At 43.7% G+C, this 26,225-nt stretch overlaps 1 protein-coding gene across 1 annotated transcript; it reads right to left on the bottom strand.

Annotated features, from left to right (window-relative positions):
- Positions 1 to 1,482: 1,482 nt before the first annotated feature.
- Positions 1,483 to 24,816, bottom strand: oca2 (oculocutaneous albinism II). The gene is made up of 24 exons (XM_019896493.1): positions 24,527 to 24,816; positions 20,775 to 20,996; positions 19,332 to 19,427; positions 19,047 to 19,232; positions 18,847 to 18,904; positions 18,108 to 18,182; positions 17,873 to 17,923; positions 17,653 to 17,744; positions 17,371 to 17,524; positions 16,509 to 16,580; positions 16,163 to 16,228; positions 15,434 to 15,490; positions 14,099 to 14,223; positions 13,442 to 13,580; positions 11,218 to 11,350; positions 10,249 to 10,396; positions 9,407 to 9,464; positions 9,171 to 9,279; positions 7,353 to 7,480; positions 7,161 to 7,220; positions 5,983 to 6,087; positions 5,698 to 5,791; positions 4,603 to 4,696; positions 1,483 to 1,639 (listed from the first exon to the last, which is right to left on the bottom strand). Exons 2-24 carry the CDS (start codon positions 20,987 to 20,989, stop codon positions 1,552 to 1,554), a joined length of 2,403 nt encoding a protein of 800 aa, XP_019752052.1. The 5' UTR covers positions 20,990 to 20,996; positions 24,527 to 24,816; the 3' UTR covers positions 1,483 to 1,551.
- Positions 24,817 to 26,225: the final 1,409 nt, after the last annotated feature.

Raw genomic sequence — 26,225 nt, 5'->3', positions numbered from 1 at the left:
AAGAAATCAGTCTGATTTTTGAGTGACCAGCGGGGGGTCCTTTTTTCGTAGGACATGTGAATTTCACAAATATGACAAATACATTTTGGGAATGGGGGAAGTGATAAAATAGACGTCGCCACTTATGTGAACGGACAGTCAAGAGTGTGTTGTCTTTGGTTTGTTTACATGTACCTGTCGTTGATATTGTCCATGAATAATAAGTGACCAGATGTCCTCCTTTTCTGGGACATATAAAGCAATGTGGGGTTTTTTTTGGAGGGGGGAGGGGGGGGGTAAACAGCTTTTTTTCCTGTGTTGATGCTGTAGCTTGGGTCATACGTTGAGACTGTGCTCGCTGGTATTAAAAGTAAAAGTCCGCCAATTTGTCACAGAGAAGGCGGGGGAGCTGATAAGCATCCACTTCCTGCCGCTCCACTTTTTGTTTTCACTTCCTTCATTTTCAGAGCTGTGCATTTCCCTGATGAACTTTGAAATGTGAATCACCAGAGCGGCATTGTTGGGTAATAAAAGTTTTTTTGTTTTCTTTTTAAGTGTAATCAGTTGTCGTCATTGTGCATTGTGATTTAATTACGGCCTACAAGAATAACATCGTAATGCACATTCAACGTTGCCCATTATGTTGTAGTGGCGCTGGATGCAGAATAATGCCGTCTAATGAATGCATATTAGTGCCGGACTCTGGCATGGCCGTTTCTAAGCAACAGCACAAAGAAAGCTGAAGAGGCTTCTTGAGGCTGACATTATAAATGTTGACCGGAGTCAAGTATGATTATATTCCTCCACTGATGCAAGAAAGCGATGCGTTTTGAAAGCAGTTGGTCATGTATTTAAGCTCGCAGACAACGAAAAGAAGATAAGAAATCAAATTAAGTCAGCGCCAAGCAATCACCTCGTACATCAAATAAAAATGCAAATGTCTCATTTGTGGATGGGATCCTGTCAATAAATGATTCTCAATGCATTCCCAGCAGACCAAAAATGTATGAGTAAAATGTTGAAAGCATAGAATGAAAGGCCACACGTTTAAAGACAGACAAGCAGAAAGAATTTAAAAACACCCATCAACTTTATTTCTTTGATATCTCTGGAGGGAGGGGCAGTGGGGGGCAAGGGGCAGGTGTCCTCTGAAGTGGTGCCGCTGACGAGACACCATCACAACTAGAAGTTCGAAATCATCCGCACGAGATCACCGCTCAAGCACCTTACATCTGAGCTCTGCCAACAGAAGAACATTTGACGGGTATGTGCCCAAAAGCATTACACATGAACGATTATAAAATCCCTTTAAATGGGTGTTATGGTTCCTTTAAACATAAATATGAACAATAATAGTCTTTTGGGGAATATTCTGTTTAATAGGTGAGGCCATATTGAACAAAAAGCATTCATTGTCTGTTTGATAGGGGGAAGGGGGGTGGGGGTACAATTGAATTTTTGCCGAATGCTGCTTTGGCCCGCTTCCTTCCACTCAGGAGAGGAAAAGCCTGGACCATTTAAGCTTGAGATCCCTGATTGTGGTCTTGCTTCTGCGTCAATTCAAGTCCTGGATCACATGTTCCACCCGAGTCCAATGTGAGTGGCTAGCAGGTAGCACATGCCGATCATGCACGTCATGATCATCATGGGGAAGCCTAACCTGTCGGAGCACAAAAAGTAACACAATATTAGAGGTACTAAGCGGGGGCCCACCGGGGATCCAACGTTTTTCGTTGCCGGTCCCTCTCTTTGGAACGACTCCCACTGAGAGTTCGGCAAGCCCCCTCGTTGCCCGTCTTTAAAACTCGTCTCAAAACTAATTTAAAGAGCGTTATGAATACACTTGAGTTGAGAATGTCGCATTTTTGGACGTGTCTTTGAACGCATCGCCCTTGAAACTCACTTCGGCTGCTTCATGAGAAGGGGAGAACGATTACCCGATTTTTTTTTTTTTCCCCTGAATGTTTTGCAAACGACTTCCGAGGCGGCGGACAGACATCTTCAGGATGAACTTGTCGGCGCCCTCTCACTTGGCCGCCGCTTTCACTTTAGCGCGTCCTCGTATGCTCGAGTGACTGCAGATGGTCGGGCCTTTGGCCGCCGCCCATGTCCTCCATGGACACATGGCGCCTCGCGGGGCCCGGGAGACTTTGCCCCCGGGTCGTCAGCCAGCACGGATCAGTTGGACCCACACCAGAAAGCCGACATGCGCATTGTGCCAGTTGTTATTAATATTAGGGCCCAAGACATGGGGAAGTGTGACATTTCCAAGCAGCTGTTTTCAAGTCGTATTCCAGAAGGTCTTTTCATTTTCAGTCAATGTTCATGCACTTGTCACAAGTCATTTGATTTTTATATTGGTTGAGATTGGACACAAATTTTGATGACTCCCAAAACCGGAGACTCATGTAATTAATCAATTGCCCCCAAGCCAGTTTAGGTGGACATTGTCTCACAACCACTCGCACGTCCCGACCCACATCACTGAAGCTGCGCTCGAATAGACACAGCAAGTCTGTGCAAAGTGGGTTTTTTTTTTATGTACCATTGGCCAAAGTGTTGGTTCGTTAACAGGATTACGAAAAAAAAAGTGCAGTCAGAGATTATGTTTTTAAGAGCATTTGTTAGCGAGAACAGCTGTAATTATTCTTAAATTTCTGTAAAGTCCTTTCAACCTTAACAAGCGGACTGCCGTCATTAAAATCTAATTCGGAGCAGATGTCGCTTCCGTGTGGAATGACAGTCGGAGTCATTGATGAGTTCATAAGCATCGGTCAAAGCAATTTCATAGCTTGCAAGGAGAATAACGGAGGGATCAGGCAGCCACTGGTGACCGCTCGCGATTCTTAAGTCACGGTCCATGAAAAAAGGCCGCGGGGATCAAGTCGGGCGTGAAGTCAACGCCGCACCAGTCAGACCTCAGCTGTCGGGGGCTCCGAGGGGGTCTCCCTCGCAATCAGCGGCCTCCCCGCCTCCCCGCGAGCAGCTGAGACCCAGGCACAGGTGACCTACTTGTGACCGGGGGTCGGACTTCCATCCGGGAAGTCAAAAGACGGCGAGGAAGAGAGCCCATTTACAGTCCTTTTCACGAAACCAACCACAGCGTTTTTGTAGCCTGAAAATGATTTGATCTGAAAATTTGCCAGCACATTCATTTCTGCTTCATCCACTCTTCTTTTTTTTTTTTTTTGCAGCGCACCACTCATGGCTTTAAGACCTTTGAAAATATTTGGGAAGATGTTGGAACCGTAGTCGCACAAATCGCAGTAAAGGGCTCGACTGAGTACAGTGGTACCTCGACTTATGAACGTTTCTTCATACAAAATTTTCAAGAAACGTCTCAATGGGAAAATATTGCCTCTTGTTATGAAAGAAAAGTCAAGATACGAAAGGTAACTACAGTATGGGCTGCTACTTGTAGCTCCGAGTTTCCTGAACGCAGCATAGCCATTGGCTATTACCGAGCATCTTCCTGGCATCCTATTGGCTAAGCGGGACCTCTACCGTATGTGTCTGTGGGTAGATAAATAGTATGTGTCGATGCGGCGTCCTCGTCATTTGCCCAGGAGGTGTTCCGATAGTTTTACGTAAATGTGAATCACTCAGAAAAAGTGTTCACCAGTCGGGCAATCGCTCACTATGCTGATGTTTGCCTTGGACATTTTCGAAGAATTGTTAAAAGCCGACAAAAGAAAACGTCCTTGGATCAGTCGTTGACAAAATGCCAGGCAAAAAACACTTGGGAGAGAGAACGTGAACATACGAGGGCAAAAAACGATGAGGACACGATTGAAAGTTAAATGACCATCATTTTTATTCTTTAGTCTATTTATTTTTTTACATGATGCACAACTCTCATTTATTGTGCAATAATCTAATTGTAACATGTATTTGTTACATATTTTGATGCATTTTTATGCTTTGTAAAATGTCAGAATTTTAGGGGGCTTAGAACGAATGAAGGCATTTACATGGAAAACGCATCTCTACTTTTGCAATTTTCCAGTTCGGAAATTTCTTCCAACCAATTGATCTCTTCAGTAGCGGTACCACTGTACTGGTACTTTTAGCAGAGTCTTCATTGATACGAGAACAACAACCCAAGTGTGAGCACTTTTGGTGGCTTGCTGGGTCTGTAGATGGAATCATGGCCCGGCTTCCATAGCAACCAGCCCTGTGGCTTTGAGTTCAGTGAGTGCAAGGCAGTTTGGAGTACCCGGTTGAGAGAAGTACTCTCATTTACGGCTAACTGAATTCGGTTCTCCCGATATTTCCTTCAGCCATTAGTGGTCTGTGGGCTACACGCGGACTGATTTTCAAGAGAACTTTAGTCATCATCAAAGGTTGATGATGGACTACTACAAGTGATTCTCACGAACAAAGACCAAGAGTCTGGGAAATATGAGCCGACGGGCTCGCAAATGAACCAATGATGCCTTCAAAAGTGCCTTGCTTCCACATTCCCGACATCCTCTTTCTCTTAAGCGAGTGGACGCATCATCATCGGCGTCTGCTTGAGTACGGGACATATGTGGGATATTAACATGCTAGCAGACCTTTCGGGCGTCGTAAGACGGCAGCCGGATGGGTTGTGTCACATCAACTTCCGAAGAAGGAGCCTACCTGAAGAACTCCATGAAGGAGAAGCCGTAGCCGTGTTGCTCCGCGATGCCGGCGCACACCACGTTGGCCGACGCCCCGATCAATGTGCCGTTCCCTTCACACACGCACACGTACACGCAAAAGGGGTCAGCGTCCTACGGCAACCGCGAATGACGAGTAGAATTTTCACGATTTCACGAGTAGTAACGACGGCACGCAAGTGTCAGGTCAATGTCCACACTCGAGCCTCACTTGTAACATGTCAAGACAGAAGCAGACAAAGAGCCTACTGGCACATGGAACTGAAGATGATATCAAGGATATTGAATTAATGCTCAAATGGCTTTGCATGAAGCAGTTAGTTAGCTAGTTGGTTAGTTATTTACCAGGATCACACTTAAGATAAAGAAATATACCTTTTGGTCACAGTGAGTGAGTGAGTGAGCATGATTGCATAAAATATCTAAATTTGTTTTGCTTACTGGTAGCTAGCTAGTTAGTTACCAGGACTACATAAAATATGAACTAACCAAACACGTAGTCATTGTTAGTTTGCTAGTTACTTAGTAGGTCAGTTAGCTATGCACGGGCGGTTAGTTGGTTAGGTAGTTACCAAGACTACATAAATATAACCAAATACCTTTTAGTCACAGTGAGTGAGCATGATTACATTATCTAAATTTGTTTTGGTGCTGTTAGTTAGTTGGTGAGTTAGTTGGTTACCAAGACTACATAAAAATAACCAAATACCTTTTAGTCACAGTGAATGAGTGAGCATGATTACATAAAAGATCGAATATAGTTTTGCGTTCTGTTAGTTAGTTAGTTAGTTAGTTCATTAGTTAGTTAGTTAGTTAGTTAGTTAGTTAGTTGCCATGCTTGTATTAAAAAAACAAGTTTTGGTCGCTTCTGGTGAGTGAGTGAGTCAGTGATCATGGTTATATTAAAAAAATAACCAAATACGTTTTGTTTGATAGTAGGTAAGTTGGTGGGTAGGTCGGTCGGCCGGTCGGTAAACACAACAGACAGAGGAAAAGGTTATATTTTGGTCACCATTATTTCTTTTGCTGGTTAGCTACCAGGACTATGTCCAACATTCATATTAGTGAGACTGACCGCCGAGGCAGGCTCCCATGGCCAAGGCAAAGATGAGAGGTTTCACAGGCAGGTTCACATCCGCATCTTGACTCAAGTTGATGAGGACTGGAATCTGAAGAGAGAAAAAGAGATTTGAATTTTTTTTTTAATGGATAGCTCTTCCAGTAGCGCCCCAAATAGCCTCATTTATAACGTAGCATATCCGAGAACATGATACACGCCACGCAACATGAAGTCGCTGATGAGCCAGTACTGGCTACTTGCAATGTTACACTCGCGCCACGGACGGAGCGCAATGCTCACCATGGTGGCGGTGAAGGGGATGTTGTCGATGAGAGAAGAAGCCAAGGCGGAGACCCACATCACCAAGATGATGGCGATGGCCATGCGCTGGTCCTCGGGCACGGCCTGCAATCAAGAGCATGAGAACATGAGCGGTTCTCTTTCTTGACATCATCAGCCATGGAGGTTAAAAAGGGGAACCGGCCTATTTTGACAAAATAAGGAGAGGAAAGTCGAGATATCTGTTTTCAAATGTAAGGAGTAAAATGTTGTCAAATACATTTACCTGAAAAATCTACTCAAGTACAAGAGCAAAGTATTGGTAATTTGTGACTCCCCGCCACCGCTTCACAAAGACGAATAATGCACAGTTTTGCTCCATCAAGCCGCTAAGCAACACAAATGAGATCTCTGCCTTGCACCTGTCGCACGCTTGCATGCAGATGAGTTTTTTTTTTTTTTTTTTTTGTGAGTGTGTGTGTTTCACAGGAAGTCAGACGAAAACAGCGCAACGCCACCTGTCACCAGCGATTATCCGCGCTGTGGGGGGGGCTCACCGCTTTCTTCCAGCTGACGCGTTTATTACGGCTGCAATCTCATGCCCGCTCACGAGGCAGGCCAAGACGATGACATTCGAAGCGATACCAGGTGGAAACGTGGTCACGGAATTTGCAGGCAATGTATGGAACGAAATATCCGAAAGCTGATACGATGTGTCACCGGTGTTGCCAATGACACAGGTGCATCGCTGGCATAAGTGCTCACACTCTGTACTTGAGTAGAAGTACAGACTGGTGACAGAAGATGTACTCATTCCAAGCCATGTTTAATACAAAAATGGTGCTTTGGCGCCATCTGGTGGCATACAGGTGACAAGCAAATACAGTAAAGCCATGTTTAATACAAAAATGGTGCTTTGGCGCCAGCAAATACTGTATGTTGAACAGAGGGGAGGAGTCTAATAGAAACATTTACTTTGCCACCATGTTGTGGCGACTACAGGCCATTTTATGTTGCCGTCAATTACTGGCGGATTTTCACGATTCACTAAGGTTTTTTTGTTTGTTTGTGTATTCAGATGACACCGGAAAAATAACTAAGTACAGTAATAGATACCTGAAATGTACGCAAGTACAGGAGCGAAGTATTTGTAGTTCTTTCCGACTAATGGAGGCGCACTTCAAAACAGGGTGACTTACTTTGATAAGCAAGGCCGTCTGCTCGCCGATGTAGTCGATGAGCTGCAGCTGGGCCAGAGCCTACAACATCAACAACAGGGGGTTAAAAAAAAAAAAAAAAAATTGGAACAATCACGTCGAGAATGCTATTTTCCTGAGACTGTGGATGTTTCTAGTGTTTTTTTTTTTTTCTTTATTGTTCAAATGAAGCACCTCCATCAAGACGAAGAGGGCAGCAAAGAAAAGCAGCGTGGCCCACTCCACCCTGTGTAAGATCATCTCAAAGTCCTGAATGTCAGCCAGGATCAAAAGCCAGAGCGCGCCGAGGATGGCGATCCAACCTGAGCGGGAGAGAACAAATCAACAATAAAGTATAATTGAGAAAAAAAGGCTGCATTAAAAACCATTGGACAAAAAAAGGAAAAAATAATGAAAACAAGGACACGAGTCCATCCGCTGTAATTTTGCGTATATATCAGCAATAATTGCTTTGCTTCCAAGAAAGAGCACAAAGACGAATGGAAGCAGAAGGATGCCAAAAAAAAAAAAAAGACGCGAGAGACTCATGCAATCAATCACAATTCAATCCAGTTTTGAAGCATGTTTTGCTCGTTTTGCTTCTCAAGTGGGCTATGCTCACTGAATTGGACTGAACAATTCATGCCCATGAATGTACATTTTTCATTTCATTATTTGTTTGGCCATATATTTAATTTGTTTTTTTTTTTTGTTTGTTTGTTTCTTCACATTTTGGCTGACAATCAGAGGTGAGTTTCTCGAGCTTGCCGCAGTATGACGCAACTCTGGCGAAAACGAAACGGTGGCTCAGGTTTTGATTTTCTGGACGTGGATTGGACACCTCGGCCGACAACCCAACTAACCAAGCAAACGGCAATAAAAAAGTAACTTTGAATCGCAGCTCCTGAAATTCTGCCCAAAATTGCGGAGTTAAGTGTCTTACTCACTCACTCACTAGCTAGCTAGTTAGTTAGCTAGCTAGCGAGTAAGACAACTAGCTAGCTAGGTAAATAAACAAGCTCACTCAGCAACTTGTTCGTAAACTCACTCACCAAGGAGCTAATTCATTCATTCTTTCACTCAGGCGCTATACAAATACATAAAAATAAACTCACTCTTTCCCTCATGAATTATAAATTCACACAACTGCAACGTCGAGGGAAACATAACCATTTACTGGTACCTAGTGCACTCGTCGAAGTGGATTTGGCTTAAAAGTGAGTAAAATGTCACTGTAGGACAAACGTCACACGAATGACTGAGTCCGAACTAAATCCTGCCGAATAAGGCGTTTGTAGCAAATATGAGTCTCTGGCGGCATGTTTGCGTGCAACGACTCGTGAGCGTCCATCCATCGGTGACGGATGAGGAAGCGTCAGTGGCCACCCACGGAGCAAAGTGATATCTCAACCGTGGTGGCTTAATGAGCTTTTAATGAGGCCGAGCTTTTGAAAGCGGGTGTAATTGAAACCAATGTCGCGTTGGCACCCGGGACGCTGCTATGGGGGACACGCTCGTTTAACAAATGTCACGGCCAGGCGGCTTGTAATTAACTGAGGCGTGCACCGGGGCAGCCACCAGACAGCGTCATTATTGGGGTGCCTTTCGATCATCGATTCTCGACATCGCAGGTGTATAGTGGTGGGAAATAACAAAGTACAAACATTTTGAAATTGCACTGAGATAGATTTTCACTTCATCAGCAAGGACCTCAGTCACGAAATAAGTGAACCCAATTCACGAACTCGCTGTGTATGTACCGGTACATTATTCAGTCAGCCACTAAAAACTCAACAATCGACTCATCCACTAACTCATTAGTTCAACAAATAACTCAAAACTAAACAAATAACTAACTCATTTTATAACTATTGACTTTTACGCGCCGTTACCTTCCAAGTATGAACTTTTATCTCCCGCCAATGATCAACAGCATGTAACTTATATAAGGGCATACAGGTCATGACTTGACTCCCGCCGTGAGTCAAACAATGAGCACAATTCCGCCCTCACCGAGATCCAGGTGTATGCTGGGAACAAAAGAGTTGACAAAGAACATGAAGATCACCACGGCCAGCACCGACACGCACTTCACCAAGAGCACCTTGTCGGTGATTCTGTGCTGTGGGGAACAAAAGACAAGAAGTGTCAAGGAACAAGGCCTGCGCAACTTTCAAACACATCATGAGGAAGATAACCCGTGAGATCAAGCATTCACATGTAAGACCAAAAAAAAAACAAAAAAACACCTTCTTTTGAAGCTCTTGAATATTCTGCTCCCAGTTCTTGTCCTCTTGGGAAATTTCTCTGTCAAACACATTTCACGTCATGTTCAAATGCATTGTCATCATATTGTCTTGAATGGAATGACATGAAGCGAGTCAGCCATTTCTTCCTCACTAGTAACTCTCAGAAAGTTTTGAAAAAAAAAAAAAAGGGGGGGCCCTTGAAACCCGTTTCACCGCTCATCATGAAATTGGGTGGACATGCCTACCCGAACAGAATTCGCACACACACACAAAAAAGACCTTTGAAATGGAACAGGAAGTCAGCCATTTTGGTTTGAAACAGCCATTTCTTACTCACACCCTAAAAAGTTGGGAAAAATAGGCGTCCCACCACCAATTTCACCCACTGACACAAAATTTGGCGGATGTTTCTATTTTAAGGGAATGCACAAAAATGTCGAAGTAACTGTGCCCTCAAGTGAAGAGGAAGTCAGCCATTTTGAACAGTGGAAGCCATTTCTTACTCTCGAGCAAACACTGGGAAGCTTAAATAAATAAATAAATAAATAAAGAGCTCTTGATACCAATTTCGCCAATCAACACAAAATTGGGCGGACATAGCTATCCTAACAGGATTCCCCCAAAAAGTCTCAAAGACACATGCCCGAAAGTGAACAGGAAGTCAGCCATTTTGGCTTGAAGCAGCCATTTTGGGAGAATTTGAATCCATGCTCGTTTTTTAAAAGACTCTCAAGGAATTTAACCGAGCAAGTATCCTCGCCGTGTCGGAGACGTTGCCTACTTGGGTGTCATGTGGGCATAACATGATGTCAAAGTGATGCCATTTTTTTTTTTTTTTTTACCTTTGGAATGTTTTCATCATCTTGCGCAGCAGACTTTCCAGGTTCAGGACTTTCTGCATCAGGAGGCATTTGACAGCCGTCTCCTCTCGGCTGGCGGGATTGATGCGCTGGGCTGTCTGCCTCCACACCAGAATCTCATGTTTGAGCTCTGCCGTACATTACACACACACACACACACACACACACACACACACATACACACACGCACACACACACACACACACACACACACACACACACACACACACACACACACACACAAAAAAAAAAGAGAAAATACTTGCATCAAGGGTGGTTCTCGCATCTTTGAAGATGATGTTTCCGGTCAATAAGTGTTGAGTCCCACAGAGGGACGCATACAGCCAGGCCACCACATATGAGGGTGGCGGTGACACTGGGTAGCAACCTTTGTCTCGGCACGCCGGATCGAATAATTAATGAGAATATTCTTGGGATGGGTCGAAACTGAGCCAGAACGTGCAATGTGTGCACGTTAAACGAACATGACGGGTTAACAGGAGCTATTCTGGTAAGCAAATCTGAGCAATTATGAGACAAGACGGCAAGCGGTGGAGCCGCAAGGAGCGAGCGGCCGAACCCGCCGCGATCGGCAGCTTCCTTCAATCGGCTCGGTGGCTGGCCTTGACAGCGTGGCGCCAAGCGATCCACTTTCCTGTGGTTCTGTTTTAATGATGCCCTGTTGAGCTTCCTCTCCTTGGGACCGCGTGTCATTGAGTGTAAACGCTGGAGTGTCTGCGTGAGGCGCAATGTAGGCGGTTAATCGACCGCGTCCTCAAAGGATTACCCGACTTGGAGCGTTCTGCACAAGACGACTGGGAAGTCGCAGTTCTTTTCATATTTTAGTGATCATACCGTAATACACTGCTGCGCGCGATGGTGTTGCTCCAGTTTATCGACCGAGGCTCACGGTCCCCATCAACACAACCTGCGCGTCGTATTTGAACTCACCCACTATTTCGATGGATTCTTTGTTGTAGAGCTTCTTGTTCCAGTAGAGCATGCGCAGGAAGGGGAAGGAAGTGAGCAGGACCAGGCATATTCCCAGGAACATGTAGCCGGTGAAGTTGGCAAAGTCGATGCCCTGCGAGATACGCGCACAACGAGACGGCAGGGTCAACGTTTCGACATGCGGGCTGGACGTTTTGCGTCGTCGTGTCAATGGGCGGACAATTTCGGGTGTTTCGAGAGATCGTATGTCAAAGCGGGCAGTCTTGGAATTTTAAGGGTGCAAGGACTGGTGTCACGATTGTTAGATAAATATATGCTAAGGCTCGACCAAAAATAAGTTAGAGAGAAAAAAAAAAATTTATATATATATTATTATTATTATTATTATTATTATTATTATTAGGCTGATTCATCAGTTACTGGAAAAAAATTCTGCCTAATATTGGAATCTCCATCTGACTAAAAAAAAAAAATTCTTATCGGCCACGTGTCACGATTGTTAGATAAATATATGCTAAGGCTCGGCCAAAAATAAGTTAGAGAAAAGGAAGGAAGGAAGGTAGGTAGGTAGGTAGGTATAGTTATTGGAATATAATTCAGCCCAATATTGGAATCACCATATCGGTCACACCCTAATATATACCTTTGCATTTATAAAATGTATGTTCTGTAATTACGACCTCATACAAACTTTTGTTTTAGCGCGAGGATAAGAAAGTAGCTGCAGTTTACTTATCGGATGAGTTCACCCATTTCGAGATGTCGTGCTTGAACTCGTCTCGGAGGAATGAGCGTTGACGCTCAATCACAAAAGAGTATTTAAGTTGTCTGCAAAGACTACAGATGAAAAGTGAAAGGAAATGTGAACGGTAAAACAGTCATTTTACTCGGAGGCCTCAATTACGGGCAATTTTCAGCAATGAATCCGGTCCTGAAGGAACAAACCGTACAAATATGATAAAAAGTCATTTTACTCGGAGGCCTCAATTACGGGCAATTTCCACGAATTCCAACGAAATCGGTCCTGGAGGAACAAACCGTACAAATATGATAAAAACAGACAGGGGGAAGCTAAATCACAAAGCATTTGAGCAAGGAATACGGGCAGAACATGGCATGTTTTTTTTTTTTTCTACTCTGCACCTTCCATTTTGTAACCATTACCTGGAATGAGCTATTAAGAGACTTTTACTGGAGGAATAAGACATTACGCACGAAATTCAAACTGTGGATATTTTTCATCAAGAATCTTCGTGTAGAATGGCGGCAAGCTTTGCCTGTTTGGATTTTGCTTGTATTGGCAAGAGTCGCCGTTTGGCTCTACAGTACTGCACTGTTGCGAGAAACAACTTTGTCATCTACTTGGCGGAGTATCACCAGGAGGCGCATCACCTCCTCGTTCTCCAAGTAGCTTCCCGCTGACATCCGCGCTTGACATTTTGGCCTTTGGCGGGCGCGCTGGCCATATTCGCTCCGTTGATTCCAGCAAATGGGGGGGGCTCCCGCCGCACCGCCGTCCAGTTTGTCTTGGCGCCGCTCACAGAAGAGCAGTGGGCGGGGGACGGCGAGGAGGGGGACGCCAGTTGGGTCGTGGCGGCACTCTGATAAGGACAGCTTGTGGGCGCACGCATGGTTTGCTCGGCTGTTTTGTTTGCTTGCGTTTTCACGGGAGGGATATTTTCGGGCGAAATCCAAAGATAGACGCGGCGACCGCGCTGTGGAGTTTCGTGTTGTTGTTTACATCAAGTCCGAGTGTCCTTGTATTTGCATTCTAAATTGCCATGTATACAAAATGCGCACCTCTTTGAGCTCTGCCTCACTATTGGTCAGTTTGTTGCAGTGCTGAGAGTACAAATACTTTTGTTATTGTACTTAAGCAGATTTTTCAGGTATCTGTGCTTTGCTTTGTAGGTTTTTTTTATATGTATTTTTTACCTTTTCTATTTACACCCTACATTTCAAAACAAATGTCTGTACTTTCTACTCCATTACTTTGTCCAAAGTAGGCTTGTTATTTTTTTTCAACCTCCATGGATGATGACCCAACATTCTTTTTCTACTTTCGTTGTTGGTACTTTTTTATTTTTACTTGTATCAGTATGTGCTTTCACCAGAGTCTATTTTTTTTTTTAGATGTGTTTTTTACACCTGGGTCTGGGTGACATGACACCTTGTCAAGAGTGCACAGCGAAGCCAGAAAAAGCCAGCCTGAGTGAGCTCCTACTTGTCTGCGCAGGTCCTGATTGGACACGATGATGACATTCGGCGGGTCGCCCACAGCTGTGGCCGCGCCGCCGATGTTGGTGAAGATGACTTCGGCGATCAGCACGTGCCTGGGGTCCAAATTGAGCACCTCACACAATCTTTAAGAAATGCCAAAAAGGAATCAAATGTTAAACGTACTCCGAACCACCTCGATAGCTTGTCCCGCACACCGGTTTCACCCATCGATACAAAATTTGGTTCTCAAAACTGAACAGGAAATTTGCCTCCAAAACCTGCTGCACCAATCTACGCAGAAATTAGTGGCAACAAATAACTGGACATTTATGGAACACGTAAGTAAGGGAAACTCTGGTATTCACATCTTAAATGAAACGAGGCATTGAAGAAGTCTTCAGTTGAGGGAGTGACGAGTGAATCACAAATGAATGTCCCTTTTTCAGCGATCACATGTCCAAGCCATATTACACAAACAGAGATTTGTTGGAAATAGTTTCTAGTATGAGCTTGACTCAGATAAAAACAAAAATATTAAGGTTTGTCGTACACCCTGCGATGTCGACAGAGCGTTTTCTAGCTTCAATAACAATATGTCCCCCCCAAAATTCTAAGTGAAATCCAGAAGACTTTAAAAAAAAAAATAAAAAAATGGTGGCACCTGATGGTGACGGGGGTGAAGAGCATCATGGTGGTCACATTGTCCAGGAAAGCCGAGAGGATGGCGGCGATGAGGCACAGGATGATGATCATGGGCCACACTCGGCCTTTGGAGAGGCGGTAGGCCTACCAGGAACAAAGCAAGCAAGCAAGCAAAGAAGGAAGGAAGGAAGGAAAGTGAGAGAAGGATGAGTCAGCATCCGTCAGCCAGCGGAGATGTGAGATGTGATGCTGAGAACCATGAGGGTGACGTCAAGTGAAAATTAACAGTGAAGACTCACAAGAGCAAAGTGGAAGTCGACGTTCGCAGGGTTGCTAATGTGTGGAAATTCACAGGTACATTTTTAGAAAGTTACCAGTAAATTTCCAGGGCGAAGCCCCTAGATAAGTGTGTTCTCTTATCTAGTCTTGCATTTTCTACTTTAGAAAGTTACCAGTAAATTTCCAGGGCGAAGCCACATGTTCAACATTTTGTATTTCTCAAATTACCGGTATATCAAAAGTGTGTTCTCTTATCTAGTCTTGCATTTTCTATATTTTCTTGATTTTCGTATCGAAGATTTTTCTCATGCAGTATATATTTTTTTTCATTTTCACACAGTATGTACAATACTGTACAGTATAAGATTTTCCTCATACATCTATCATTTCATATTTTATTTTTGACATTGTAAACTATTATCTCTTACCTATTTCCACCTTATGAGCTTTTTGGGTTTTTTTCTGCAAGGTTGACAAAAATTCAATCTTAGCGGGGCAGAGAATGCGAACCTCTGATGAGCGTTAAGTCGGCGAGAGGGCCTCGTCCTTCTCACTCAGCGCATTAAAATTCATCAGCCTTGATTATTATCACCGCCTTGGCCCGGAGGACCGATTGTGCATATTCGGGATTACCGCAAAGAGTTCCTGAAGTTTGTGCACGTCCTTGACCTCCACGAGGAGACGAGGACGAAGGGCCTGCGTCACAAATTCAATTTGCACTCGTGAAAATCAAGCCAGGCTGACGAAAAGTTTCATCCCTGGCACCTCTTAGATCCCCGTGTGAAATTTGTGATCTCGGGCCAAAGTGTGAGGAGGTCACTGTGACCTTTCACCTTTTAACCTGTTCATGGGCAGACATTCCCCAGAACAGGAAGTCACAGGGGGGAGGGAAAAAAAAAAACTTAGGCCGACGCATGTCATTGTCAGCGCTGACCTACTTTCTGCCCGCTAAACACGGCAAATGTCATCCATGCGCGGCCATTCAAATGTCAAGCGTGCGGAGAATAGCCGAGAGGTCGATATCAATCTTGTCGCCTCACTTTGGATTGAAGTGCGGGGAAGCACCAAAACGCACCTTGACGGCACAGTAGTCAAAGAAGCCCGTCTCGGAGAAAATGGCCACCAGCACCATCTGCAAGACAAAGACGACGACGTGACGGATTTGCAAATTCTCTTTGATTGACTGTTGCGGTCGTCACACAACTCCAGTGTGGATATTGAGTTCCTCACAGTAAATTTAAGGCTGAACAACGACGATTGTTTATTTCAGCTCTTATCTTGGTCAGGCTTAGAGCAATTCATTCAGACTTATTTGATTTATTTCTACATCTCATTTCATTTGATTGCATTTTTAATCTGATTTCATTTTTATTGACGTGATCGATGTACTCACACCAAGTTATTCCTACATTTTATTTTTCGTCAGGCTTGCAACACATTGTATATAATGACATTTTCTTTGATTTTGAATGCCATTGATGTCATATGCATCACCAAACTCCACTGATTCGCTCACTCCAGTCTTTACATGGGATTTTGTTCAGGCTTTTGCCTTGACATTATTTGAGGGAACTGCTGACATCGGAATTGGGCATCACTCTTGTAAGCGTGAGCCATTATTTATGATTGTTTCATGTCATGAGAGTCATTTTGGCATATTAGCACTGCTGCGGAGCCGCATTTGTTTCAGCTTTGCACAAAACCGGGCGGGACGTGCACGTAACCATGGCGACGGGCTTTTAAAACGGAATGACAACGGGGGGGAGACTGTGGGGGAAGCGCCGACGGAATCCCGTGGTCTCACCATGCCAAAGAGCAGGGCCAGAGTCTCGTAGTCGATCCATTCCACCACCTGGACCAAACTGGGCCGCTGCGGGAGGGAAACAAACAGCAACGACACGTTTCTGTACAGGGTTGACCAGAAATTCGATCCAATTCATATTGAATCTTTCAGTGTAAGACATGATATTGGGAATGGGTTGAATTAGTCGGCAAATATGGAAATGTGAGGTTAGTGTGGAAAATCTCAACTGAATATTTCCCAAGAAGTCCCGAATGAGCAGAGCAGTTTGATTCAAGAATGGGAAACTGTTTCTAATAAGGTGGCGAGCTGTCGAGTTTCTCGCGGTGTGCTGAAAATGCGAACTTACGTCCCCAATGATGGCCAAAGCGGACAAGGCGGCCAAAGATCCCAACATGGCTGCCAGAGTGCGATGGACGATCTGGAAAATGCAAACAGCGACAGCCACAACAATGTGGACTCAATACACAGAGATGGAAAAAAAAAATTATCTGGTCGATATAATGATGTGTGCGCTATAAAGGTGTTCGCAGTAAGCAAAATTGCCAAATGGAAATGAATGTCCTGAAATTGGGACTTGCAAATGTGAACGTTATAGCGGTGCAAACGGGCGACGTTGAAACAAGGTTCGATGGTATTAATTTTAATACGACTACTTCCATTATTCCTAAAACTGCTCAATTTCAGATTCATTTTACTAACAGTACACTTACCGTTTCTTTTGCTACTAAAGCTAATATTAATTTTGCGAATACAACAGTACAATTACGACAACAACTACGCCTTAGTTATATAGTTTACAGCACAGGTGTCAAACCCAACGCTCGGGGGCCAGATCTGGCCCGCCGCATCATTTTATGTGGCCCGCGAAAGCAAATCAAAGATGTCAACTTTCATGATGCTTGCTAAAATCTCGACCAAAATTTTTAATTCTCATTTGTAGTAGCCTAAACAATAGGTGAATAAACCGTTATTCTTGACTTCTTTACATGGTTTCAGTCATAACGGCCCTCCAAGGGAAACTAACTAAAATCAGGCCCGCGACAAAAATGAGTTTGACACCCCTGGTTTACAGTATTGCACTTTCTACTACTACTACTACGACGACAGGCCACTCCCCCCCACACACACACACACACACACACAGCGCACTAGTCATATGTAAAAGCTGCCGAGTCAAAGAGGACATCTCCCCTGCCGGAGGGACGTACCTCAAAGATGATGAGAACGTAGACACCCGTCAGGATGATGCCGGCGATGGCCACCTGCGTCTCCACGTTGAAGTAGAGCGACTGGTGGGTGATAGAGAGCGGCACCACCTCAGCGTCCGCCATGAAGGCCTGCACCGTGATCGTGATGGGGTCGCTAGGACGGCAAACAAAGTTGTGTAAATTAAACTCAGCAAAAATCATCAGAAAAATAAATCGTAACGTACAAATTCCTAAAGTACAGTCAGAAAGTATTTGTTGCTTTGTTTCTTTGTGGTGACATACCTGCTGAGCATCTCAAATGTTTTGGTCACTACCATCTGGTCGCTATGCTCGCTGTGCAGAGGAATGGTCCAGTTGTAAATCACCTGGGAAAAAAAAAAAGGTGGAGCCATATTTCAAAAGAAATCGGGAATTTTTTACCTCCTCTCCACTGATTTTCATTATTTCAGATTGTTTTGTTTTAGTTTTGGTTAATGAGCATCTCAAATGTTTTGGTCACTACCATCTGGTCGCTATGCTCGCTGTGCAGAGGAATGGTCCAGTTGTAAATCACCTGGGGGAAAAAATAAAAAGGTGAAGCCAAATTTCAAAAGAAATCGGGAATTTTTTACCTCATCTCCACTGACTTTCATTATTTCAGATTTTTTTGTTTTTGTTTTAGTTTTGGTTAGCAAATACCACCCCCACCTATAGGTCCACTTCTTTTTTTTTTTGTCTGTTTGGAATTTTTAGTGGATACAGAAGCTTTCGGTTGATGAGACGGCCAGCATCCTCCAAGGGTTGTCCCGATCAGGATACATGCTGAAGAAAAGCTGGACACACAACAACAATTACAAATAAATTAAGTAAGTAAATGGAAAAAAAAATCCATCCATCCATTTTGCAATCAGCTTATTTTCACGAATTTCACGGGTGCACTGGAGCCTATCCCAGCTGTCTTTGGGCACTAAGCGGGATACGCCCACCAAGGGTTGTCCCGATCAGGATACATGCTGAAGAACAGCTGGACACACAACAACAATTACAAATAAATAAATTATGTAAATGGAAAAAAAAAAATCCATCCATCCATTTTGCAATCAGCTTATTTTCACGAGTTTCACGGGTGTGCTGGAGCCAGTCCTAGCTGCCGTTGGGCAGTAGGCAGGATACGCCCTGAACTGGTTGCCAGCCGATTGGGCACACATGGACAAACAACTATTCGCGCCCAATCAACTTGCCATGAATGTTTTTGGAATGTGGGAGGAAACCGGAGTACCCGGAGAAAACCCACCCACGCAGGCACGGGGAGTACTTGCAAACTCCACACAGGAAGGCCGCAGCCCGGATTTGAACCCTGGGCCTCAGTACAGTGAGGCGGGTGTGCTAACCAGTTGTCCCCCATGCCGCTAAATAAATCAATAAATCAATCGCAGCAGCGGTGACTCTGAGCGAATTTCTTCTCATTCTCAGCTAAAACGATTATGACACCCTTACACTGCACAGAACAACAATGGTGAAGATGGTGGCCACTTTGGAGATGCGGAAGCAGCATCTGTGAACAAAACAAAAAACAGATTAGACCAAACTACCAACACGACTACTCCTCCAACTACATACATACACACACATATACACACACACACATACACACATACATGCAGTCTACACATGGTGTGTATAGTGGGGATCCTCACTTGACACTTCTGGCAAGCTTGAAGCTGAGGCTTAGGTGCTCCAGGGGGTCGCTCTTGTCGGATGAGTTAGAGCGCAGCAGGGACAGACTGGTCACCTCGCTGCCCAATCGGTACCTCCTCTCCAGGTCCATGGCGCTGCTGTCCCAAGGCTCCTCGCTGGGATGATGCATGGTCATGTAGGCCATGCTGACGCATGAGCAAATCAAAGCCATTTTTTGATTTACAATACATTTATAGAAACTTTTTTTTTTTTTTGCTTTGTTTTTGGCGTTAGAACGCGCTCACCTGTCATCGTGTGAGAACCTCAGCAAAGGCGACCTTTCCGAGATGTTGGCTGAATTTGTTTTACCGCTGAGGATATTCACCATGTTAAAATTGTGCCTGGAACAAAAACAGAAAAATGGCATAAATTTGGGTGAAATTTGCCCAATCTTTGGCATTTGCCCTAAAATGGCTGCTTCAAACCAAAATGACCGACTTCCTGTTCAAGTTCGGTCACGCGCCCTTGGTGCGCTCTCTTCTGATGAACGTATCTACCAAAATTTCACGCTAACCAGTAAAACTGCCGCACTGCGCTACATTTTTTTTTTCCAACCTTTCCAAGGAGCACTAATGGGTGACTTTTGGTTGTGTTTAGTTCAGGGCCCCTCAAATACATTTAAAACTAAACAACGTTCCATTTTCTCAGGGAGCAAAAAGGCTTTTTCGTGAACTCTGACCGCGACTGAGCAGGTGTCACATCTGTGCGAGCAGGCTGCCAGATGCGCTCTTGCCCCGAGAAACATGACCCCATCATTAAGGCGGCCTTTTTTTTTTCTTTTTTTTTATCACACTGCTGCTGCATTCAGAGACCTGCAGGGAATCACAGCTGGGTCCCCGGACACCCCCCCCACCCACACACACAAACACACACGTAAACACACAAATCCACTCACTTTACAGGTACAATCCTTCAAATTCACATCGGACGAGTCATTTTGGATCAAGATGGCGTTTTGGCAGCACTTCAGAATTGCACCGAAATTTCAAGAAAATACGCCTCACTCACAACATTGGAATTTGAACCAGTTTGACTTTAGCATACCTAACATTATAAAATCAATTTGGGTGTTTTTGGGCTTTTTTTCTCTGCTTTTTGTTAAGTGTCAAAATTTTACAACAGCAAAAAAATATGCCATGGAAGTCGTGAAAAATCTTGTGCTTAGATGATTGGCAAGCAAGACTTAAGCGTATTTTACAGGTGCGCCGCCGTTCAGCAAGCATCAATAGATTCGTCTTCGGGGTTTTGATGACACATTGGAATTGGACAAAATTTTGGGGAACAAATGCAGATAAAGCGCAAAAACTTCAGCATTTCAATCGTTATGCATGACAACACGCAAAAGCTCAGTTTAGTGAGCATCAAAGGATTAGCATTGCACCTTTCTTTGGCTTTTTGGTGACACACCAGAATTTTGACCAAAAATCAAGATTTGCCTTTCAAGTTGCGCAAAAATTACGTTTTATGAGACATTGTAGTGTATCTCTTAAGACATAATTTTTCAGTGTTTTGATTTGTCTTTGGATTTTCAGGATGAGAGTTTTGCTTTCATTTTGGTTCCAACAAATTTCCAAGAGAACACATCTGCAAAGCTGCGCAAAACATCTCCATTTTTAACCATCGTCATGCCTGAAGTCGCCCAAAAGTCTCACAAAACCCGGAAGTCTTTTCACCCGTCAGTTCCTCACCCGTCTTCTTGTCGAACGGGCAGGAATGCCTCTGCGTGGATCACGCACTGTCCCGTTGGCAGACCAGCCGACTGTTGCTGCAGTTTCTGTGTCTCCAGCCGCTCCGAGATGCCCTGCAGCAGACGCAGCTCGCCGAAATTCCCAGCGGCCTGGTGCACCGGCGCAGAGGCCTGGGACATTTCCAGGTCCAGGTTGCTTGTGTTCTCCAGGTACATGTTGACACTGCAAGAACACATACAGTTGAGGAACAACTGAGAAGATGCATTCCATCATTGGTCAGGCTACGACTACTGTGAAAGTCCATTCACAAAATAGAAGATTTTTGGGGGGTCTTGTTATCAATTTATATGAAAATGTTTTGGTGCCATTTTGGTGGCAATCAGCTATATTGAACTGATTGGCAGAGATACATTTTTAGGCCATAGTCTTGTTTAATAGAAGAAAAAGTGCTTTATCGCCATCTTGTGGCATTAATAGACAAACCGTTTTCAGCAGGCATCCATTACTGGTGAATTTTTGCTTGTTCCAAACACTTCTATACCTTTCATTGACTCTTCCAGTTTATCTGTTGCAACCTGCTGATCGTCAACTAACAACACCACTGTTTTAAAACTTCAGCCCCCAGAACGCAGTTTGTCGAAAAAAATGTACATTTTGGTAGGCCTATCCATCAAGAGTAGACCCACAAAAAAGCCTCTAGAACCCATGGCAAAAAATCCACAGGAAGTCCACCATTTTGGTATGAAGTGGATCAAATCACTTAAAAAAAAACATGAAATGAATGTGAAAATGTGTTTTTGTCATTGTTGTTGGACGACTGACCACAAAATTCTAATGGAGCAATGGTACTTGAGTGGTGGGAATGGTGGGATAGCCGTCAATTTCAGACATCACATGACCCGCAAATACAAGGGGCAACAGTAAATCCAACACATCAGCTGAGCGGGGCCACGGCGGCAGGGGGTCAGTGGACCGGGTCGGCTCCATCAGACATGTGCTCAGGAATCCGGGGGGGATTATTGCTCACATGGAAGTCGACTCGAGCTCACGTGCCGTGTGATCATACGCCTCCAAAGAACGAGACCATGAGACCGACATACTGGGGGTGCTGCAGCTGACTGCTCCAGCAAAGGGCAAGCTGAAGGCATGCTTTCATTGCCAGTCCAGGGGCGTCTCTAGATCCCCTGTGGGGCCCCAGGTAAGATGCGGTGTGACTAAAGCAGTGCCAATGTTTTGTCAATGATATAGGCGCTATAAGGGCCCCCTTCAGCTCGTGGCGATTCCCTGGGTGACTTGGAATTGCCTCAGTAGTAGATGAAGAAATCCATTATCAGGCCCCTTCCTAGAAATTCACTTTTTTTTCCCTCGCTGTTCTGGAACATGAGCACCAGAAACACATTCAATTTGCTCATGAACATGCACTTATTCACGTTAGGCTAAGATAATCCACTGGCATCAAAAGAATTATACAAAAATTATTTGTTGTTTTGTTTTTCTTAAGAAAGACAAGTAAAAGCTCCAGTTTTTTTTTTATTATAATTTATCGTCAATTATATAATGGTTCGGGCATTACAGGACTAAACAAAGACCGGACAATTACAGCACGGTCCAAAACATCGTCTTTGGACTAAATCACATATGAAACGAGTTTGTCTCAAGAAATAACCTTCAAGTCACAAGCAAGTTCCAAGTTATTATACCAAACATAATAATAATAATAATAATAATAACAACAATCCAAATCTATTTATTACACAAGACATAAATCAAATAATATATCCTGCCACGGTAACAACATGTATTTAATGTTTGAACTTGCAGTTGTTAGCCAATATGTGACATTCACATCGTTTTTTTTAAAATGATACCAAATTAGTCTTAATGTTATTAATCATTTTATTGTTATAAATGTCACTTAACGCAGCATCAGGAGCAATCGGGGGTGTTCTCAAATAAACGCGTAACCTCTGAGAAGCTTAGCTATCGGTTAGCTAAACTGTGAAGTTCACATACCTTTCCTGTTTTTGTGGGTTTTATATCGATGTGTTTTTTTTCTCCAAAATCCTAATTAATAAATCCTACATGAAACCTGATAAACGCAGGCTCTGGATGAAGCTAGACAGCCGTACAAAATGCTAATGCTATGCTAGTTGCGTGACGTGTTTTCTCGAAAGGTTGAAGGGACTTTTTACTTAGCGATTGTATACAAAATGTGAACAATAAAAAAAAAGTATCATACTCACAAGTTTTAAGTGATTATTAAACGTAATAATGTGTGCAGATCGCTACGAACGCATTTTGCTAGTAGTAACTCAGAAGACTCAAAAATGCTAATGTCATCAAGGCACAGCGTTCTGGCCCTGTGAGGATTCACTTGAAACCTGATCGGTTAATATAAATGGTTTTTAAGATATAGATTAGATTGACGTGGCAACACATTGAGCCTGGAATCTGATTGCACAAAAAAATTATAGAAGACACATACTGGGAGCAGAGCAGTATGTGGAAAGATGAGAAGAATAGAGTCTTGGGCATAAATTTACATAGTTTCATGGAACAATTATAATTTTGGGGGTCAGTGTGGTCCAGCGCTTTTGGTAGGCCTTTTTGGTCTTAATTATTCGACAATTGAAAGATGTCAAGCGTCCACCCCGCGGAAAGCCCCAAAGCCAAGTCGTTACGCATCGAGGATTCACTCGACTCGAGCGCTTGTGGTGTGAGAATAGCCGGCAGTTTGACTTCTGACGTTTTTTGCTAACTGCCTAAAAGCCTTGTCCAATTCATGTGATGGGCCTCATCCCGGCCATGAATGAGCCCTTTTGTGGCCGCCTCCTGCCCGCCGGCTGTACAAGCAAGACAAACTGCTTTTTTAACAATTTTACACTCTTGGCTTATTTGAATCACACAAGATTTAAACCTTGCAAATTTGACAGCAATGTTGCGATGGCCCTTTATACTTGCTTGCAGCTCTACTTATTATGATACTATGTGAGTAAATATACCTCCAGAATCATCTTGGCATCTCCCATCTATTCCCTTCCCTCCATTGGCCATGATGTAGCCTTCTAACTAACAAACAGATGGAAAAAAAAATCCAAATGCAAAGCTCGAGGATTGTCCACCGTGTCACGACAAGGTCACTGCAGCTTCAAGAAACCTTCTGATGTTTCCAAGTGACATCACAACAAATTTTTTGTCTTTGGCTGAAACAGGTGCTTGTCACTGAAAAAATATTTGCACATATGCGTCGTAATTTTCATCACGGTTGTCGTTGGGTGTCATCAAGCTTAACATGTGCATCCTGTCATCGTGAAATATCATTTCCCAAATTATTATAAATGGATTTGTTAAACAGCCCACTAATCAACTTCATTTAATTATGTAGCTAAGTGAAAGTCCACCATGAACCTTTGCCCCAAAATGTCCACCCTGTCATGAAGTTCACAGATTTGTACTGTTTTGCTGCAGTTATTTTACAATGAAATTAAATGAAAAAATCTCAACTTTTTTTTTCTCAAATGGGAGTCTTAAAAGGCCCCTTACTTATTTTTTTCCATGCTTATTATGCCATTGCTAAGCCAACAAATGGAATGGCAGTCTCAGACTTTTTTGCACCGTACTGTAAATCACTCATCTAATAAAACAAGAAGCAAACATCTTTTCTTGAGCTTGAAGCTTTTAAAACGGGCCAATATGACCCACTTTGAACTTCCAACAACATTTGACCCGCAGGAGAGGAGATGAGTGCGTACCTGCGTTGGCAAAAAAAAAAAAAAAAAAAAGTTCAAGATGATGGCAAGGATGGCGGTTCCGCCTAGCGACCTCCTGCAGCGTCGTTCTTGAAGAAGAAAGATGGAGTAGATGGAGACGGAAGGGAAAGGTGGGGTGGAGGTAGGCTGGAGGTGTTGGCGTCTCCTCTCCCAGCGAAGGAGATAGTCCTCGGTGCCCTGGTGTACGAGAGCTCGGTCAGCAGGAGAAAGACGAGGAAAAGGAGGAGGAGGAGGAGGAGGCCCAATCTTCTAATAGCGGCTTAACAACAAGACTTTCCCCATTCCCCCCCACCCCCACGGCCCCTTTGACTCGTAATCCTCGTAACACTCCTCCACGAGTGCATTTTTGCACCACTCTTACTTGACTCTTGCTGTTTATTTTCTACTTTGGAACTTTTTGCCTCCTGGTTTGAGCAGAACTGAAAAAGTTGGGGAGATATTTAGGGTGCGGTTTTCACCCACTTGAGCCTGCTACTTTTCTAAGATGTGTGTTGGTGATGTGATGTGGTATGCTTTGGGTCATGAGATGGTATTTGGGTTGATCATTTAACTATATATTGGATGTATGATGTGGTATGCTTTGGATCATGACCTGTTCCCTTTCACAGACAGATACTGGACCTAAGATGTGGTATGCTTTGGATGATGACCTGCTCCTTTTCAAAGGTCAATGTAGGAGATATGATGCGGTATGCTTTGGATCATAAGTCGGTCCTTTGAATGGATATTTGACATAGTGGCCTTTTACATTTTTTGTTTGTTTTGTTTACCAACAAAATGGGTTTGAAATAAGTCATGGAAAATATTGACGAAATAAAAATACTGTTCAATTCATACTGATGCATTTGGTGGAAACTGAACATTTTCTGCACAAATCAGAATAACAAATCATGCATGAGAACTGCACTTGATTTGCTCTACACAACCACCAAAAAAAAGGCCTTGGGGCCCTGAGTTTGAGCTCAAAAGACCAAATAGCTTTTTTGGGGAAAAAAAAATTGCACAGGAGTATCATGTGCTGTCTTCAAGCTGCCTGTGAAAACGCCACATCCTCGCAGCCACTGAGAGAGATGACCCACATATGATGAAGGATCAACCAGGAGAGAGAAATGGTGCAGAAGGTTCGGCTCCTTCCACAATTGGAGTTTTCTTCCAGGTTCACTTTGACCTGGACAGATAATGACTTTGTAATATTAACCATTGGGTGATATATACAAAATGATTCCAAGATGAGTCCAATCAAAACTTTTTTTTACTGTGACCAGAGGTTCCAATCCACTGCAAGTGAATGTTTAATCCCAAATAAAGTTCGGCTGTTGCAAATGGCAGATCCAGGTTTGACTTTTACTACTTGGGTGAAAGCTAAGAATGTTTTTTTGACGTACGGAGTGGGGGGGAATGCTTTGATGTTTACAAAAACTGGCATGCCGTACAGTCACTTCATTGAGGTTTCCGAAATTGGCACCGAGTCCACTTTACGTAACTTACTACATTTGAGTGGATTGGGACTTGGCCTTCAACATCTCGCCTGGAGCCTCGACAGTATGAGAGCACCTGACTCTCAGCAGCGTAATGTACTTTTGCTCATTCTTCCTGGGGGAAAAAAAAAAGGCCACTAAGTCCACAAAGAATGCTATTGATTTTTAAGCCGAGCCTTCCCTTGTGTTCTGAAATACTCAGA

This window comes from Hippocampus comes, unplaced genomic scaffold (genome assembly GCF_001891065.2).
Source record: "Hippocampus comes isolate QL1 unplaced genomic scaffold, H_comes_QL1_v1.1 scaffold22, whole genome shotgun sequence".
Lineage (NCBI taxonomy): Eukaryota > Metazoa > Chordata > Actinopteri > Syngnathiformes > Syngnathidae > Hippocampus > Hippocampus comes.
The sequence above is the reverse complement of the archived record's forward strand: the minus strand, read 5'-3'. Positions and strand labels throughout refer to the sequence as shown.